We start from the raw sequence: 19926 nt of genomic DNA on the forward strand, positions 1-19926 counted from the left end.
TCTTCGGAACCCTGAATAACTGGGTCCCCGCTGGCGGGGACAAGAGGTTAGCTTTGTGGGTACTCTTTTCCACCTACAAGACAGACACACTTTGCAAAAACTGGTCACCACCCAGAACTCTGCATCCAAGAAATCAAGGAGGGAGACCCTGAGCTCTACTGATGTGAGGTGGGCCCTGAGGATGGCTGAGTTCAGGAACTGGTCCATGCCTTTATATCAGACTATAGGGTAAGTGGGAAAGGGGGTATCTAGACATCAGGGCTCAGGACTCCCTTGGGGTAGGGGAGGGTATCCCATGGAGTTCCTCAACCTGAAAAACAAGACTGTCCTTCTTACTTTCTGTCAGTCAGTGTCTGAGTCTTGTCCTTTTCTCCCTCCGTGACAAGGGGCTGCTCGTCCTGTTGTAGGAAACAGTAGAGCTCTTCCGTTTACTATGCTCTATCTTGATGGGGTGACCTTGGGGGACTTCCTGGCTCCTCCTGGCAGAGTTTCTTCCTGAGTGAAGTCAGTGTGGGGTTCAGAGGAGCACCCCTCACCCAGGAGGTGAGTGTATCATCTCCTGAAAGAGATTTTCCTTGGTGGTATATCTTGTTTCCCATGTAGAACCTTGGCTTTGGACCTGGGATTACCAAATATCCTCCAACCTTAGCAGTCTCGTGGAATGTGGAGAGTTTGGAGGGGGCAGACATGTGAGGGGAGAGAAGTCACAATTTCATGTAACCACAGAAGCTGTGATTTCTTTCTTTCTTTCTTTTTTTTTTTTTTTTTTACCCCCAGAGAACTGATTTCCTGAGATCTCATCAATGGTAGGCCCTGCATATCTTGGCCTGTAACGTAGGCATCTGCCAGGCTATGTGAGGGAGACAGGCACGTAGCACATGAATAGAGAGACTCAGAGGTGTAGGAGTCTTGTGCAGCATTGAGTTCAGGAGGCTTACAAACATCCATCAATGTCCACGGTTAGTAGATGTCTTCCAGAGCTGACATTTCTGGTTTTCCTGATTGGATGAGCCACTGACAGGAGTGTAAAGATTAATTTATTCATTTATTATATATAAGTACACTGCAGCTGTCTTCAGATACACCAGAAGAGGGCACCAGACTTGATTATAGATGGTTGTGAGCCACCATGTGGTTGCTGGGAATTGAACTCAGGACCTCTGGAAGAGCAGTGGGCTGACAGGAGTGTATATGCTATGCTCCATAGACAGCTGACAGCCTCAGAGACAGGTGTGTGTGTGTACACATGCTCATGAGTGAGTGTGTACACACATGTGTATATGTATATAAATGCATGTATGTATTATGTATATGTGGTTTGAGTGTATGTGTATGTGTGTATGTATTGTCAGTGTGTGTGTATGTGTGTGTTACTGTGTTCATGTATATATGTATCTGTGTGAGCGTGTGTGTGTATATGTGTGGTGTGTGTGTGTGTGTATGTGCATACATGTATGTATGCATGTGTGTTTGTGCTTGTTGGGAACCACAAGATTTTCACAATGTCAGAGAAGGGACAGGAGCTGTTTTACCCAGACACTACTGAAGGTTTGTTTCTTTAGAATGGGTCTTGGGCTCTGAAGTCTGAGGAACAGCAATCTTCTCAAGTCAATGGCTTTCTCAAATGGTCCTGAACATCTGCTAGGAATCCCACCTTCTACCACATGTGGGTCCATCCTAATCCAAATAAATGAGGCAATGAGATAGCCTGAGACAGTCTGAGCATCTGTGCTCTCTTTGGTCCCAGAGATCACTGAAGGACAGCCCTCCTCATCTTACTCAGAGTGAAGGGCATTCCCATTCCCATCTTTATACTAGGGTGTCCCAGGCAGTAAAACCAGTTTACAAGGTGGTCATTGGCTTTGGTCATAGAGTCCCTTCTGGAGTCCATTGCTTTTTCTCAGGGGACTTGATCCTGTAATCAGTGAAGATCCGTAGTCTGGTCAGACATTTATGAACTTGATTTGGTTGGTTATCTGTTCCAGCTTTCTCTTACCGGGATGAATTTTATACCTGATATTGTAAGAAATTACTCTTCCCTAAAGAGTGTTCTATCTTTTACTCTGAGCTACTGGGATTTAATTTTAAAAGCTTCCATGCCAAGTATGAGAGGAATGTCTGTTTGCCCTGGGGTGTTGGTTACCAGACAGTTCAACAAAGCAATTTACTATGGAGGCTAAGAGCCAAATGTGATATCTACCTTTTCCAAAGAACTATAGATTAAAGGTATCAGTCCAACCTTTGGACAGGCTAGGAGCTCAAGGTTAGCAATGTGGCAAACACATGGTCTAGCTCTAGTAAAAATTCCAAGGCTTGGGCAATGTTCATAAAACATGGGGAAAACACTGTCCCAACTAACCAGAAATGTCATGTTTCACATTTCTCTGAACTCCTAGGTACTTCTTCTTCAGAAGAACTCTACTCTTTACTCTGTATCCTCTCCCTACACTAAATCATAGTGAGGAGTATACGCGTTTCAAGTGTGCTCAGGAAGTCCTCCTAGCAAATTCCTACAGCAGTGGGTAGATTTTGGAATCCCTCAAACTTGGCAGCTGGTTTTAGAGAGAGGGCAGTCTTTTCGAGAACTGTATTCACTCTGACAGTATACAGTCTCACAAGCTGTTCAGAGTCTACGAAATGTAACAAGATAAAATACCGACTGGCTAGGTTTGAAGAAAGCAAGGTAGGAAAATCAGTCTCGGGAAGGAACGTAGTCAGAATCTATGCTGCGTCCATTAGTCCTCTGTTCCAGCCTGAGGTGGTTGGGGACAAAGTGTTGACTGTGAGAGAGTCTGAGTTCTATACTGAAAGCACAGGAATGCTGGGAGAAGTGCTTTTCTCTCCAGTGGGAGACCCTCCACCGCCCAAAGAGTACACTTGACGGTAATAGCGTTTTAGTCTCATCTTTTCCATGACTCCACACTTGATCTTAGCCAAAAGGCCGAGAAGCGATCCATGACTCCAATGAACATTCTGACGTTATCACACTCTCTCCTACAAGCTATGGGTTTGTAGTGAAGCCTCTTAGTAGGCAAGTCAGCCCAGTCCGGTTGATAGGGTTTAGGTTTCATCATGCTTAGTACCCAGCATTCCCAGGTTAATGATTCACAGTGGGGGCCCTCCTTCCAACTCCCCACTCTAAGGAGTCTGCCAAAGCAGGTCATGATTACTGTAAGGGTGGATAGCATTCTTGTGGGGCCAAGTCATAGACAGGGGTGATAAACACAGTTTTAAAGGATTCTTAGTGGAGTTGGGCAGGGTTTTATTAAAGGTAATTCATCGCCCTCTGCAGAAGTCTGGGAGCCCCACCTGCTGACTCTGGAGCAGAGGGAGTTCATAAGGCCCTTAGGGCTGAGGAATTGCCTGGGGTTTAATTGACATACTGAAATTGTATTGGGGTTCCTGTAATATTTCCATTGAAGGAAGCCTGCATGTTTGTTTTTTTTTGTTATTTGTTGTTTTAAGATTTTTTTTATTATGTTCCGTGTGTATGGGTGCTTTGCTTACATATATGTGATCTTCTGAAAAATGGCAGTGGTTGGGATGAGGTACCTGCCCCTCCCCTCCCCCAATACAGTCATTCCCAGTGACCGCAGGAATCACCGATCTCAAGAAAATTCTCCTCCCCCCTTGTCCCGCTTACTGAATCTGCCACTTTATCTTTTGGCCCTTATATTCCCTCTTTTAATAGGATTTTTTTTCTTTTTTATAGGGGCGGAGAATCCCCAAGGTATTCAAGGTATTACCTGCTTCTTAAATATTTCCATCGATTGGGAGAAACAAGGGCAGCCTTTATGCACGAAGGGAATGGGAGAGGGTGCCCCTAGAAGGGGAATAAATGAGGTTGCCCTCCCGGACCAAAGTATGAAGTCCAGACCTAGGTCATCCAAGATGAGACATAGAAATTACCTGTAAATAAGTGAATAATAAAGGTTTATTAAAAAAATGAAGAACAGGAGCAGTGGACATACTGAGGCATGAGAGCCACAGAAGGACAGACACACCCCATTAGGCAGACCGTGGTATTCAAGGGGAAGCCACATTACGGAGATGAGTGTGAAAGACTATTGCTGGGTTGTTGAGTAGCAAACCCGGTCTAGACCAACCACTGTGAGATCATGAGACAGGATCTCAGAGAACCTGGATCTCAGAGGTTGCCCTTCTTTCTCCCAATCGATGGAAATATTTAAGAAGTAGAGGATGCCTTGGGGATTTTCTACCCCACAAAAAAAGAAAAAGAAAGCTCATTTCCTTTCCTCTGACAGCACTTTGCTCCTAGATGGGCTTCTGTTGATAACTCCCCATGCCGACCCTGCAGGGAGAAAATGTCATGGTAGGTGACCCCAGCTGGTAACCTGACCTGAACACCAACCAAAGGGCGTTTCTTGTCTTGTGCTTCTGCCCCTTAATTTTGCTTCATTTTCCCGCACAGTACCCCATGACTTGATGACAGATATTTAATGAGTATAACTCATCTTTCCACGACCTCTACCATAATGACCATGAGAGGCCCATGTTTCCCTTGCCATTCCCTGTATCCCACATCTGGAATGGGGCCTCGCATTTAGCAGAAGGTTAATAAATGTTTGTAGGACGAGTAGTCGATCTCATGTCAGTTGATGACCATTCTGATGAAAGGAAGAATGATCACAGGTTCTGATCCATTCTGGGATATTGACAGAGTTTACTGCAAAGACTTGGAGCCTGAACAGTACTGAATTAACTAAGAAAAATGCCAAGACAGGCCAAGCTGCCAGCCGGCTCTCCTAGGCATTCCTTTCTGTTTCCTAGTGCTCGCTGAGAACACCTCCAGTCTCAAGTATACATCAGTAACAACAAATGACTACAAACTATAATAAAGACACCAACTATAGCAATGACAGTCACTAAGTACTTTCTATGTGGGAGAACATCTCCAGATTTGGTGCTACTATGCTGCAAAACCATTAATCAAGTAATACCCCGCCACCAAGATTCCAGAAGACATTCCATATCACCTGAATCAGAATGATTGGCTATCATCAAGAAAACAAATAACAACAGATGCTGGGGAAGATGTGGGAGAAGAGGCGGCACTCTTTCTGCTGACAGGAACGTAAACCATTCCAGCGCCTATGGCCTATGGAAATCAGTATGGTGGTTCCTCAAAAAACCAAACATGGGACTACTGTACTAGCATTCTTGTGTGTGTATTCAAAGGAACCGAAGCCAGCACATCTCAGAAATGCTTGCCTGTATGCATTTGTTGTCACACTATTCACAATGGCCAGTCAGGAAGCGGGAGCAGCCTAGCAGTTCATCAACAGATGAGCAGAAAGAGAGTGTGGTTTGTATACAGAGTGGGATTTTATACAACTGAAATCATGACATTTGCAGGAAAATGGACAAAAGTTGGAAATCGTTAAGCAAAATAAGCCAGATTCAGAAAGATAAAAATTCTTTTTTTTCTTATATGTACAATCTAAATTTAGAACTCTCTTTCTCTCTCTCTCCTCTCTCTCTCTCTCTCTCTCTCTCTCTCTCTCTCTCTTCTCTCTCTCTCTCTCTCTCTCTCTGTGTGTGTGTGTGTGTGTGTGTGTGTGTGTGTGTGTGTACATGCTACAGAACTGGAAAGGGTGCCATGAGAGGGGAGGAAGACTTTAAGTGAGGTGGGAAACAGAGTAATGATATATGTAGTTGGAAAGCAAAGCGGGGGAAACCGGAGGGGGAGGGAGGGCCATGTGGGAGGGGAATGACTGAAAGCAAAGTAAGATGGCTCAGGTACATTTAAGACACCATGATGGGAGCCATTACTCTGTATGCTCACCAAACACCAATAAAACAAAACAAGTAACACTAAAAAACTGAAAACAACCCCCCCAAAAAATCAACCCCCCCCCAAAAAAAAACAAAAACCCAACCCAACTTTGCATTAAATTTTGCGGGTTTTGAAGTTGTTCTACATCCTGGACCTGTGGATTTTTGTGTTTTTAATTTGTAAGACAAGTGGTTGGATGAGCTCAGAAGATTCTATTTTTTTAATATTCTCTGAAACAACCTACTTTCAGAGAAGCCATGCCTCTGAACCTCTCCCCCGATCCCAACCCAACCCCCAATCCTCCCAACCTCCGGTCTGAAGAGATAAAAGCAAGACTGTCAGGAGGAAGCTCTCAGGACTGATACCTGTCACCCTGCTGTAGTTTGAGTCCAGTCTGTGCAAAGCCCAGGAGGACAGGTTAAAAGCTGGTAGAGCCCCTCTCCTGTTCCCCGGAGCTCAGTCGGAGAAGAAAACAGACAGTGTCATTTCATGGCTTTGCCCTGGGGAAACAAACCTTTTGTGACTGAAGACAAAAGATATCGCTTGGCTAGGGAGCTTCCTCTGAGAGCTCACAGAACTGAAGAGCAGGCTGCAGCTTCCCAGTTGACACAGAATCACTTGGAGATCTTGTATCATGAGCAGGGTGTTCCTCAGCTCCGTCCTCCACACCGCCATCCTAATTCAGTGGGTAGGAAGTGGGGCCAATGGCACCAGCATTTTAACCATCGTTCTGTGTGACTCTAAAGCAGGTGGGACAAAGTCTGCGCTTTTTTTTTTTTTTTTTTTTTTTGGTTCTTTTTTTCGGAGCTGGGGACCGAACCCAGGGCCTTGCGCTTCCTAGGTAAGCGCTCTACCACTGAGCTAAATCCCCAGCCCCAAGTCTGCGTAGGAGGACGGAGGACATAGATAAGTCGGGGAGGCCACTTTGGGATTCTGGGATATGTGATGCCAGTGAGATGAGGACTTAGTCGTTCAGAGGTGTAGTTGGGGGACACCTTAGGTGTGACATCGCTATAAGCTTAAAGGTCAGTGCGCTGCACAGGTTGCTGCTGACAAGGGAAACAAGGAGCTCGGCTCTGTATCCCAGCGTCAATGCTCTTCAGGCTGATGGGTGCTTTTGGCTTATCTTCCTTGTGTTAGCGATTTTTGCCGTCTTCTTTTCAACACAGACACAGACACCTGTTGATGAATGAGCGGCCCTTGGCCTCCATGCCGTGCCTTCAGTAACCAGCACAGCTCACATTCATTGAGACCTCGGCATGGGCCGCTCTATGCTAAGTGCTTTCTGGGTATTAAGGCCTCTTGGTTTTCACCCCTAAAGCGCATGCGCGAGGGCGGGGAGGAGGGAGAGAGAGAGAGAGAGAGAGAGAGAGAGAGAGAGAGAGAGAGAGAGAGAGAGAGAGAGAGAGAGAGAGAGACTTGTTCTCTAAGTGGAAGAGCCAGCCTAGTTTCAGTTCTGTGGCTTTCCCTATTGTCTGTCCCAGAGCAATTTGTTGCCCATGGAAGCCAAGGACAAGCCATTCTTTCTTGACACATGTAAATCTTTCCACACATCTGCCTATTCTTTCTGATTTTTTTTTTTTTTCGGAGCTGGGGACCGAACCCAGGGCCTTGCGCTTGCTAGGCAAGCGCTCTACCACTGAGCTAAATCCCCAACCCCTTATTCTTTCTGATTTTAAGGGAGGACAATCTCCCGTTTACTCCATATGCTCTGGACATTATCAGCATACAACCTCTGGGTGAGGAGTGGGTGAGGGAGAAGCCTTAACATCATTTCTCATCTCTATTTTTGCTGTCTCCCCCTATCGGTTCCTTTCCCCGAGATGTGTACACAGTCACCTTTCTCTCGTCACCCCTAATAAGCTTTCCTGATATGCTCTGCCTCCCCTCTTCTCATCTCTCGTTTCTTTTCCTCGCCAAGGGTAAGCTCACAATATCTCGGTCATATCTGAGAAAGGTCTCTAGCAGAAGCCCATACCCTTGTGTGCACAAGCTTCTTGTCACTCTGCATGAGAAAACACATGCCCATATTCTTTCTCGTCCTTTGTCTTCCTTTTTTTAGCCTCTCTCTTCCTCTTAACCTTCACGACTAAGGCTGTACCACTATATCACAATATCTTTACTACCATTGCCAACTCTGTTTTACCACGCTGCCTCCCCCTGAAATTCTTTCCAGTGTCAGAGTGACTGTGACACTGACTATTCCCAGTTGTCAGCTTGACTACATCTGGAGTGAACTACCATGCAGAAAGGGAGGGCACACCTGTGATCCAGATCTTGAGGCTTTTGATCTGGATCTTGAGGCATAGTGGCCATGAAAAGCTTAGGCCCAGGCTAGCTGGTACATACCTTTAATCCCAGGAGACAGAAGCAAGCCCATCTCTGAGTTCAAGGCCAGCCTGGGACAGAGCAAGTTCCAAGTAAAGAGCAGCTTAGTTCCAGGCAGGTGGTCACTTTAATCTGAGTCACACCTTCTGCTGGAGGCCTATATAAGGAAAATGGGAGAAAGAAGGTTTCCTTCTTCTATGCCTGCTTGCACTTTCTTGCCAGCATAGCTGTTGGAACCTACTTCTTCAGGATTCCGGCTTCTACAGAAGACCGGCTGAAACACCCAGCCTCATGGGACTGGGCAACTCTTTGGTTCTCGGACTTCCCATTCACAGCTGCCTATTGTTGGGTTAGTTGTGCTGGCTGTAAGTCATTCCAATAATTTCCCTTAATATATAGAGACATTCCATGAGTTTTGTAACTCTACAGAACCCTAATACAGCGGCCAATGGAGTCTCTAAGGATTAAGAGCATCCCTCAGGCCCCGTGTGGAGCTGTTTCTGTACCCTTAGCCTCATCTTAACCTCTTTCCTGTCTGCAGTTCTTGGTTCTCCTGCTCTAGACTCTCTCTGTGCCCCAGTGTGCTCTGACCTCTCCCCCACTTCGATGATGTCACATCCTAATCCCCAATCGCCCCTTAGGGTGCCCTTCAACAACTGGAAGATCATTTTGTTTCGCTCCAGCCACCTTCATGGTTCAATCGGATAATCACCCCTTTAACACGGACATTTAAAGGGGAATGGGGAAAAAAAGGAAAGCATTTATGAAATGCACAGGCCCACCCCACAATGGGAGGATGCTTGCAAGCCAACATCTTTTCCTCTTTCCGAGGAGGAAGACTTAGAATTTACTTGCTAATAGCATGGTCAGGACCCGCTCTGCCGTGCTGTTCCTCATCTTTCCAGATCTAAAGAGAACTTTCTAGATCTGAGGAACTTTTCATTACTCCCTCTTCCCTAGGCCGTATACAATAATTAGAATGAAGAGATTCATTTCTCATTGTCTCACTTTTCTTTTAAAGACCTAGATAGTCGAGAGAGTGTTGGCGTGGATAGCTAGGGTTCCATCACTTTTAAGAATCACAGGGAAGGTGCCTCAGAATTCTCTCATGGAAGGTCGAGACTGAGGCATTTACCCACTCACCCACTCATCTACCCTCACTCCCCTGACTGACTTATACCCAACCCCTGCTCCTAAGCTGTACCTGTGCTTGGGCTGAGTTAGTTTCTCTTTGCTGCAGTAAGATCAAAGCAATAGAAAATTAAAACACATCTACGATGAGAACTTAAGCAAGTAAGACAGTGAGGATGATGACGTAATCATAAACACTGTCTAGGATAGAAACCAGTGTCAAACGGGCACACCGCAGAAAGCCTTAAGTACATGGTATAAACAAGATGTTGGAATGGATCTCTTGGCTAGGCGGAGCTGACCATGTGACAGATGCCAGACGATCAAAGTCAGCGTGACGGAGATCAGATCGCCCCTTGCAGTGGAAATTAAGAACCTGCGTCATTGCTCTTAGAATCCCTCATCCGTGGACAGAGGGCTGAGAGGGCAATTGAGAAAAATTGGATATAACCATCACTTTGGAAGTTTGCCGTGCAGAAGACAGTCTGAGGGGACAGCAACCTAAGACAGGCTCAGGGAAGTTACAGTTGATTATGGACTAAGGTCTGAGTCCCACCTAGAGAGCCAAGAGCAGGAAGTTGTGCTGTAGATCCTCGAATCTGTCAGGGAGGTGACATTGACAGTAGCCAATCAATTAGACATGACCTGCTTGGTTACCCAGAGACCACGATAATAGGGGCACGTGAAGGTGTGTGTGTGTGTGTGTGTGTGTGTTCTCTGTTTTCTCTATTTGTGAAGGAGGTATGTTCCAGATGTCTAGGAACGGAGGAAGGAATTGTAAAGAACCATCCAGAATAGAGACGCCTTAACCCACAAACCTCAACAGAAAATAGTTCCTTTTAGCCATCTCCCAGGACACAGAATACAAAGTCACTCAGCCAGATAAGAACAATTTGTCACACACACACACACACACACACACACACACACACACACACACACACTCCCCCGTCTTTCTGGAGCGGCAAGTATGAGCTGTGGGAGAGACATTGCTGGGAGCAGCAAAGAGGAAAAGTCAGGGATGGTGGCGAGCTGAGGGACGAGTGGTACGGAGACCTCCCTGTCCCATTCGGTACCCATGCTAGTGGGGAGAGAATATTTCTTTGTAAGTCAGGTGTGGAGTTTTAATTTTCACATGAGATAAGAACCTCTCATTTCTGAGATGAGGCCAGAGACCAAGGACAACTTTCTCACCCAGGGCAGTAGCAGGCTGCCGATGGGAACAAGATTAAAGGGGCAGTGAGAGAGAGAAAGGGAGCTGGGTTCGGATCACAGTCCACGAACCAAAGCGACCATTCTTTGAAAATCACATTGATGGGTAACTCTTCTCCACACTGGACCGGAAGAGCTCAGTGAGGAATGGGGGCAGCAATTATTTTTTTCTCTTTCTGAAGATGTAACTGACTGTTTATCTTTATGGGGACAGGCTCGATCAATGTGAGCCCAGACATCTCTGGCCGTCAGCACACTCACCGTAGCAGCAATGGAGGCAGCCTCTTGCTCTCTATCCCTTTAGGAGATAACTTTCTTCATCTGCAAGGATGAGCTGACAGCCTCTAGCTGCATCCCTCCGTGATTCACCACTTCTAGGGCGGCTCCAGCCAACAGTTGCACACATTGTGGCTTTGGCCACTCTTGCAGAAGACCTAGCTCTTGGGCCATCCTGCCTAACAGAGGGTCCTTTACTGGGCACTCCACTGCCAGCTCCTGTTAGCTAGTCAACTGAGACACCTATGTCATGGTACCGCACTCTAACTTGGTCCTGCTTTCTTTCTTCTCTGTTACCTCGTGGGGATCTTTTGCCCCAGGAAGCCATCAACATTTGCATTCTTTAAGCCCTAAACATTGCACACATGACCTTGTTTACTTTCTAGTCTTGCTTTAATTTTATTTGTAATTTTGGGTAGTTAATTTTCAGAAGCTGGTTAAAATTTTGTATACGCTTTTCATGGGCAGCATGTTGCACTGAAATGTGTGTATATGGGGTCTGAGGAGATAGTTCAGCTGTTAAGGGCACTGGCTGCTCTTCCAGAGGAACCAGGTTCAATTCCTAACACCCACATGGCGGCTCACAACTGTCTGTAACTCCTGTTCCAGGGGATTCGACACGTTTATACATGCAGGCAGGACACCAATGCACATAAAATAAAAATAAATACCATTTTTTAAAAGAAAAGAGGTATGTGTATTTGTGTGTATGTAGTGGAATAACTAAATTAAGTTAAATTAACACGTGTATTAACTGCCTCAAAAATCATTTTGTTTTTGTGCTACAAACACTTAAAATCTATTATCGGCACTTTCCGAGAATACTCAATGTTGTCATTAACTATAATCACCATATTGTACAGTAGATCTGTTGAATTTGTTCCTTCTGTCCAACTAAACTTTGTGTCCTATGACCACCATCTCCCCATCGGACCCCATCCCCAACTTCTGGAAGCAACCACTCTACTGTCCACTTCCACAGGTCCTGTTTTTTTTTTTTTTCTTTTTCTTTTTTTTTCTTTTTTTTGGAGCTGGGGACCGAACCCAGGGCCTTGTGCTTGCTAGGCAAGCGCTCTACCACTGAGCTAAATCCCCAACCCCACAGGTCCTGTTTTTAAAGGTCCTGCATCCTGTGGCATTTGACTTTCTGTGTCTGATTTGTTCTAGTTAGCATAATACATCCAGGTCCATCTCTGTTCCTGCAAATGGGTTTCTTTTTATTATCGAGGTCAAATAGTCCATCGGGTCTATGTCCCACATTTGCTTCATCCATCCATCCACCGATGGATCTCGGGTTGTTTCTGTCTCGTGGTGATCATGACTAATGCTCTATTACACAGGGGACCTCGGCAGAGCTTCAACATATTGGTTTCATTTCCTTTGGATGCGGATGAAGTGACGGAGTTGCTGGATTTAATTTCTTCTCACACAGACAGGGAGACCAATTTTTTAAAACTTTCACGTTCAAGTCAAAACCTGACCTATATTTATAGAAAATCCCAGTCAAAGAGGCTTAGTACTCAAAATTTGAAGTGGAAGGAGCATCACTTTCTCTTCTTACCTCAGTGGACTTCTCTCACCCTTGAGGATTTAGCCTCAATGTCTTCTTTCTTTGAGAGTTTTCCTCATTCCTCCTGCCTTCAACTTTGTTGGTTGGAGGCTCTTTTATTTTCTTTTTCTTTCTTTCTTTTTTGGTTATAAAATACCATTCTTGCTTCCTTGATACAGCATAGGAATTGTTGAATGGAACATTTATAGAAACTTAAAGATGATCCAGGGAGGTGGAGAGATGGCTCAGTGGTTAAGAGCACTGACTGCTCTTCCAGAGGTCATGAGTTCAATTCCCAGCAACCACATGGTGGCTCACAACCATCTGTAATGGGATCTGATGCCCTCTTCTGGTGTGTCTGATGACAGCTACAGTGTATACATATACATAAAATAAATAAATAAATCTGAAAAAAAAAAAAGACTATCCAGTTTGAGGATCCATCTGGTATCGTAAATTCTATAGAACATTCAAACCAATGTCTGTCCAGTCTTAGCTTGAATACAGGGGATGAAAACTATTTACTACAATCCATTGCATCCTTACAGACAAAGCTTAGGGTTTTTTCCCTTGCCTTCCTTCCTCCCTCCCTCCCTTCCTTCCTTCCTTTTTTCCCTTTCTTACCACTTTCTTTTAAATTTTCAGTTACTATGTGTGCATGTGTGCTTGTGTGTGTGCGTGTGTGCTTGTGCACTTGTGCATGCGTGTGCGTGCGTGTACACAAGCAGAAGGTTGGAGGGATATCATATCACCTAAAGCTGGAGTTACAGGCTGTTGGAAGCTGCCCGATGTGGGTTCTAGGAATCACATTTGGGTTCTCTGCAAGAACAGTATGTGCTCTTAAACACTGAGCCATCTCTCCTACCCAAGGTCCCTTCTCTTTTTAAACTTTTTTAAAATTAATATATGTTCTACGAAATACTGGGTTTTGTGACACATAACGCTGTATTTACTCTCTATCATCTTTTCTTGTCTCCGCCCCCAGTCTCTCTTTTCTATTCTTATGTACTCTTCCTTTAACTTGCTTGTTTTCCAAAATCTAGACTCTGCATATGAGAAAAAAATGGGTTATTTTGTTTGACGGGATTAGCTCTGTCCCTAACAATGACATAACTTCATTGTTTATGGCAGAATAAAATTTATAGTGAATATACATCATATCTGCTTTATCCATTTACTTGTTAGGCGCTCACGGAGAACAGCTACTGTGAATACAGTTGCAGTAAACTTGATTGTGCAGAGTGACTGTAGTTTTGTGACTTAGATTCTTACTGCTCAGGAATGGTATAGCTAGACCATATGATAGTTCTATTTTTAGTTTTTTTTTGAAAGAACCACCATACTGATTTCCCTAGTGACTCAAATTAGTTTACATCCCCACTAGTTTCAGTTCTACTTCTAGTTTTATTTCTGTTGTTGTGATAAAATATCTGAACAAAAAAGCAAGTTATTGGAGACACAGTTTATTTTGGCTCACAATTCCAGGTTATAGTCTATCAAAGCAGGGAACACAGTATCAGGAGCCTGAGAAGGCCACATCAGACTAACAAGAACATAGAGAAATGAGTACGTAGAAGGCTAGTCATATCAGACATACAGTCAAGAGCAGAGAGAAATGTCCATGCATGCTTGCTTCTTTGCCTGTGCTTTCTTCTTATACAGTTCCGGACCTCTGCCTAGGGAATGGTGCCGCCTACAGTGGGCTGGATTTTCATATGTCAATCAACCTCAGAGACATACCCACAAGCTAACTCAGTCTAGACCATTCCTCACTGAGATTCTTTTCTAAGTGATTCTGCAGTGTATCAAGTAGGCATACAAAGCTAACTATCATCACACTACCGAGAGTGTACATAAGTTAAGGGCTCCTTTTCTGGGGAATGTTTTATTTACCTTAATTCTATATAATCTCTTCTCAAATCTGATTTTCTCTAGATCATTGATCAACATTGATACTCTGAATGATTTAAAAATCTTTCCGTGATATTAACAACTCTAACTTAAACTCTTTAAATTATTGTCGTTGTTATTATTGTTGTTTCCTTTTTGAGACAGAGCCTCACTAGGTAGCCCTGTTTGGCCTGGAACTCAGAGCAATCCTCCTGCCTCTGCCTTCTGAGTGTTGGTATTAAAAGGTGTGTGCCACTATTCTTGACCTGAAACAGTATTTTAAGTGAGAATGGCCTTTTCTTGCTGCCCAGTGAGGGGTCTCTATGATGTCCCTTCTCAACTCACACCACAATTTAAAAAGAAACTCACAAGTGTTAATATCCTGCCAGTCCTTAATATCCTGCCAGTGGAGAAGGGGGGAAGTCCTCAAATTCCTTGCAGTAGGAACCCAAGGCACCAACCTTGTCTTCCAGATGGAGCAGTACATCTTCAAAGTGGTGATATTTACATAAAAAATGTGAGGCGGGGCATCGAGAACCTCGTCTCCTCTAGGACTTCCCCGGGCCAGTTAGCTGTGCTGACATTTGCAGCTGCCTCTGGAGACAGTGGACTTTCATTACTCAGGTCTAAGAGGACTTCTGGGAGTGATGGCTTCTGCTGGTCACCAATCCCAGAGCTGACCCCCCAGCCTCTCACAAAGGTGACTTATGTCAACCTGCCTACCATTGCTCTGTGTGACATAGATTCTCCTCTGTATTGTTGAAATCGCCATTCCATGCAACAAGGGTAATCGCCCACTGAATCCTACTTGATGGGATGAATGCTGGCTTGGGAAGTTCAGCACACATGCGACACCACCTCTGGGGAACACCCATGGTTCTCACCTGGTCATGCCTAATCTCTACTCCTAAAGGGAGCCTGAAGAGATGGAGAAGGGAAAACAAGAGTAGCCAAAAAGTCTGTGACTAAGACCGGTCAGGGTGAAAGCACTTTACCTGCTTCTGAGTTCACTGCTCCCTGGTGGAGGTGGCAGCCTAGTCTGTAGGTTTGCAGGTGTCTTCTGTGGCCAACCAGCAGTTCCTAGTGAAGACTCAGTGTTCAGACATTCCTGGGGCCTAGTCTGCTCCATTCATTGCCCAGGCCACTGAATCAGATGGCACTGCCACTGAGCAGGCGAAGCTGTTCTGCAGACATTGGGCAAAGCAGAAAGATAGGTGGAAGACAGGCTCGTTTGTTTGTTTGTTTGTTTGTTTTTTTAAGAGATCAATCCCCCATTCTCAAATGCATCACAAATGGAAATACACCTAGCTTTAAACAGAAATACTTCCCGCACTCATCTTTTCTAATGTTATGAAGACGGGTCTAGCAGCATCCAGGAACAGTGAAACATACAGAGGAAATAAAAGATTGATTCTCTCAGGGGAGATAAAGATCACAACAGCATAGAAAATCCTGAGGGGTTGGAGAGAGTGTTTTGAGGGCCGACAGCTGGCTAGCGCATGCATATGTGATTTCTATGGGGTCTGGGCATGCAGATGGCGGGAACTAGAAAGTCAAAGTCTGTATTAGGAAGTGAGATTTGGGTTGAGTTTGGGGGATGGGCCATCTGAGACAGTGGATACATCATCTGACTGTTAGACTGAAGAGAGATGGTTTTCCATGAGGGCCAGGGAGGAGCTTAATGTGTACAGAGGAAGTTGGAGCGAGAACTATTTTTCTCTCTGCTTTCTGACAGAGACAGTCAGTCTGCTTCTATGGACTCCTCACCAGCTTGTGTTTTCTAGGGAGCTGACCAAGTCACTCTTCCCAGGTAGGAGCTGCAGATATGGGGGCCCTTCTGTGGTCACTCCTGCTGCTGCTTCATGAAGGTGAGTGGCTACCTGCTCCTATATAAGACTGTCTTTATACCCCCACTGTTCTACTTGGCCTTAGGCTACCAAGACCCTTCCTTTGGGGATGAATGTGTCAGCCCTTCTGTTGATGGGCACCAAAGTTGATTGTGACTCGCTCTGCAATAAACGTGGGTGCGCATGTATTACTGTTGTATGTTGATATGGATCGTGCTGAGTACGCCGTACCTATGAGTGATATACCTGGATCTTAGGCTAGTTTGGGGGAGCTTGTACTCTGATCTCCAAGGAATGAGAGGACGAGAGAGGATATCTGGGAGACATGCATTGGGTTGCAGTTCCAGAAGGACAAGAAAGAAGGAAAATGGTTTAGAGATACATGGGGACCATCCCCAATCAACTCAGGTGCTGTGGAAATCCAGAACTACAAGAGGTGGCTAGAGAGTCGTACAATACATGGAGCTACAGAAGGTGCTCAGATGAGGGTGAATCATAGCCACCCTGTTAACTAGTTGCAGCCGCCAAGGGATATCAGCCAGGCTGAGAGCATCTCTTTTTCAGCCAAAGGGTTTTCTGGAGATGATGAGGACCCTGAGGAAGTGGTTGCTGTCCTTCAAGAGTCTGTCAACCTCTCTCTGGAAATACCATCCAATGAAGAAATTGACAACATTATCTGGTTCTCTCAAAAAAACCTTGCCACCGTGATGCCAGGCAAAGAGGGGCAGCGAGTCATCCTCATGTCAGTGGATCCTCGATACCAGGGCAGAGTGAGCATCCCAGAGTCCAGCTACTCCCTGTGTATTAGCAATCTGACCTGGGAGGACTCAGGGCTTTACCAAGCCCAAGTCAACCTGAAGACGTCCCAGCTCCTTATCACGAAGTCTTACTCTCTCCATGTCTACCGTGAGTTTAGAACCTCTTTATTCTGGCTTTCCTGGGCTTGTCGTGGAAACTTGGGAGCTGTGGTAAGCTATAAGAGGCTGAAACTGGAAGGCAGACCGCCTGTGGTGTGGTCTGTTCCAGTGCCTGAGCTTTAGTCACAGGGAGAATGAATAGGAACAAGGAGGCACTGGGCACTGCGGCTGTTTCCATGGAGGTGCCCAAAGCAGTGAGAAAGATAAAGACCGAGTATAGAGCATCCAAGAGCCCTTTCTCACCAAGGAAATTGCTCTAGATAAACAGCTCTCGAGGCCTTTATCCCCCCGAGTGGTTTGAGGATTAATAAACATTTGTTCCCCCACTTGAAACACAATTTCTTCTCCACCTGCCACATTGAATCTACTTTGGGACTTGGAGAGATGATTACAATGTAAATGTCTTTAGGAGGGGGAGGGGTGATACTATTCTGTGCAATCAATGAGGTAGAAGAGGATTTGGAGGTAAGAGGGTATAAAACTAAGAGAGTGATGTTAGAAGGTACAGGGGGCTGGGCATCTGTTTCAGCATATCCTCTGGGACCCTGTAACCACAGTTATCCAGTTGTTTTATTTGGTTTTTGCTTAGTTATTGTTTGAGTAAAGGGCCTCTCCAGACAGCAGGAATGCCCAAGGCTTGAGAAACTTGGAAAACAGAGCCAACTCCAGAATGTTCACTGGGTCTGTTTTCTTCTCTTTTAGGGCGGCTGTCAAAGCCCCACATCACTGTGAACTCTAACATCTCAGAGGAAGGTACTTGCAACATATCTCTGACGTGCTCCACAGAGAGAGCAGGCAGGGACGTGACCTACATCTGGCTTTCATCACAGGACAGCGCTAACACATCCCATGAAGGTTCTGTTCTCAGTACATCCTGGAGGCCTGTCGACAAAGCCCTTTCCTATACTTGCAGGGTCAGCAACCCCGTCAGCAACATCAGTTCCCGTCCCATCTCTGTCGGGTCCTTCTGTGCAGGTACCAGAGCCCAAGACACTATTCCTGAGCCTGAATGCAAATTCTGTGCCTTGGGATGCTGCCTCTTTCCCCCACCCTGCCTGTGACTCTTTTTTAAGGCACATATCAGGACTCTAGAACATAACCCTCTCCTGCAGGTGCTTGCCACCGGATCGGGGAGTGGCTCCAATTTGTCAATTGCTCTGGATTTCCAGAGGAGTCTTCTGCACGTGACTTGAGATTGATAGCTAGATTTTAGTCCCTGAACTTGTGTGCACAGAATAGGTATTTCTAGAGAGATTTGCCACAAGATGTGAGCTGATTATTAACCCAAGAGCCTTTCTGAGAAACCCTAGATAGATGTCTGCCCACTAAAATTACCAGTCTTCTACTGAACTACTTTCTTTTCTCCCTATCCCAGATCCTGGATATCCGGAGAAGCCTTCGACGTTCTGCTTCCTGGTCAAGAGCTTGGTCCTTCTCTTACTCTTGGTAATTCTAGTTGTGGGAGTCTGCATCTCCCAAGCCTGGAAAGACTCTGAGAGGCCAAGGGAGAGGAAGCTCGAGAGAAACCGAATTACACTGAGGAAGAAGGGGAAGTCTAGCTCTACTCCAGTCTGATTGGCCTTTGAGGTCCTCTTCTGAGTTTCGTTTCAGTCTTTAGAGAAATTATCTGGGGAATAGGTGGGAGAGATCAGAGCTGAACACCGAAAAGGGCCATATTTCCTAAGAGACACCATCTAGCAATAAAATCAAGTCTCTACCAGTATGGGGGAGCTGTGCCTGGTGCTTCTGTTTGCACTGGAAAGTCCAGGAAAAATCTGTTTCCCACTCTCACTACTGAAAGACCACCGGGGTGGGGAAGACCCCCACTCAAATCTCGAGACGACGCAACCCCCAAGAACTCATGAGAAACCGATCTTGATGTAATAAACAAGAGGTGTATTTGAGGAACCAGAGCTCTGGGGACGACACGTATCTCACACAGGAGATAGAGGAGTCGACCCCGAGCCCAATTAGGGGAAGGTATTTATAGGGAAAATTACATAGGTAGTTGGCAACAGTCACACAAAGCAATTTCTTTTTCTTTTTTTTAAGATTTATTCATTATATATTCATTATATATAGGTACACTGTAGCTGTCTTCAGATACACCAGAAGAGGGCGTGGGATCTCTTTACAGATGGTTGTGAGCCACCATGTGGTTGCTGGGAATTGAACTCAGGACCTCTGGAAGAGTAGTCGGGTGCTCTTAACCGCTGAGCCATCTCTCCAGCCCCACACAAAGCAATTTCATTGGTTTGTAACTTGGGCTCAGTTCAACTCTAGGCCACCCTGCTTCTGGGGCAAGCTGACCCTAATTTTCGTTTTTCTCAGGACTGTTGAGTCAGGCCTTATCGAGGCCAGATGGTTTGTGGTGGCTATAGCCAGGCTACATCCCCAAAACATGTTATGTTATTCTTTGCTGTGAGGTGCACTTGTCCTCACAGCAGGGTCAGTGGGGCATAGTTTAAAATCTTTATTCTTTCAACTACCTGTCTGGGCATCTTTATTGAAATCCATGCCCCCTTTCAGACTTGCCTCTGCATGGGAAAATTAGTCCAAAGACCCCATTAGAGTGAAATATTTGTTTTTGCTATATGCATCCTGTTCTCCACCATCCTAAGTCTTATATACTTTAAACTACACCGAGAGGCTTTCTCAGCTAATTGAACTTGTGAGTTGTAAATGATGGCAGTTCATTTAGAATTCTGAGTAAGTGTTATGTCTAAGACTCTTTGCTTTCCTGCTCTGTCTTTATTCTGGCTGCAACTTTACCTCCTACCCAGTATACCAAGTCTACATAGAACCTGTCCCACAAGAAGGTGGGAGGGGCCCCTGCAGAAGGACCTCTCTGGTTTATAGTTGAGCTTGGTGACCTCTGTTATCTTCCTGATGCCAGCTGCTCTGAGCCCTGCTGCTCACCTGGTAGAAGTGACAACTTGCTGGATCAACTGCCAAGATCTTGCGTTCTTGACTTTCACT

At 45.4% G+C, this 19926-nt stretch overlaps 1 protein-coding gene across 2 annotated transcripts; it reads left to right on the forward strand.

Moving 5' to 3' along the window:
- The first annotated feature begins 15851 nt into the window (after positions 1-15851).
- Slamf9 (SLAM family member 9) lies at positions 15852-18670 on the forward strand. 2 transcript variants are annotated; one of them, XM_039090519.2, is made up of 5 exons: positions 15852-16051; positions 16595-16936; positions 17650-17700; positions 17861-17922; positions 18323-18670. In XM_039090519.2, exons 1-5 carry the CDS (start codon positions 16009-16011, stop codon positions 18395-18397), a joined length of 573 nt encoding a protein of 190 aa, XP_038946447.1. In that variant the 5' UTR covers positions 15852-16008; the 3' UTR covers positions 18398-18670. The 2 variants fall into 2 exon arrangements, with proteins under 2 accessions (XP_038946447.1, NP_001099441.1); NM_001105971.1 differs by having other exon boundaries at positions 15889-16051; positions 17650-17922; positions 18323-18669.
- Positions 18671-19926: the final 1256 nt, after the last annotated feature.

Source organism: Rattus norvegicus, chromosome 13 (genome assembly GCF_036323735.1).
Source record: "Rattus norvegicus strain BN/NHsdMcwi chromosome 13, GRCr8, whole genome shotgun sequence".
In the NCBI taxonomy this organism is placed as follows: domain Eukaryota; kingdom Metazoa; phylum Chordata; class Mammalia; order Rodentia; family Muridae; genus Rattus; species Rattus norvegicus.

What these genes read in the sequence shown, in the direction of transcription:
- Slamf9 (NM_001105971.1), top strand. Translation starts at nt 16,009, where the DNA reads ATGGGGGCCCTTCTGTGGTCACTCCTGCTGCTGCTTCATGAAG. An exon ending in TTACTCTCTCCATGTCTACC is followed by an intron (nt 16,937 to 17,649) that starts GTGAGTTTAGAA and finishes CTTCTCTTTTAG; the next exon opens with GGCGGCTGTCAAAGCCCCAC. An exon ending in TGTCGGGTCCTTCTGTGCAG is followed by an intron (nt 17,923 to 18,322) that starts GTACCAGAGCCC and finishes TCCCTATCCCAG; the next exon opens with ATCCTGGATATCCGGAGAAG.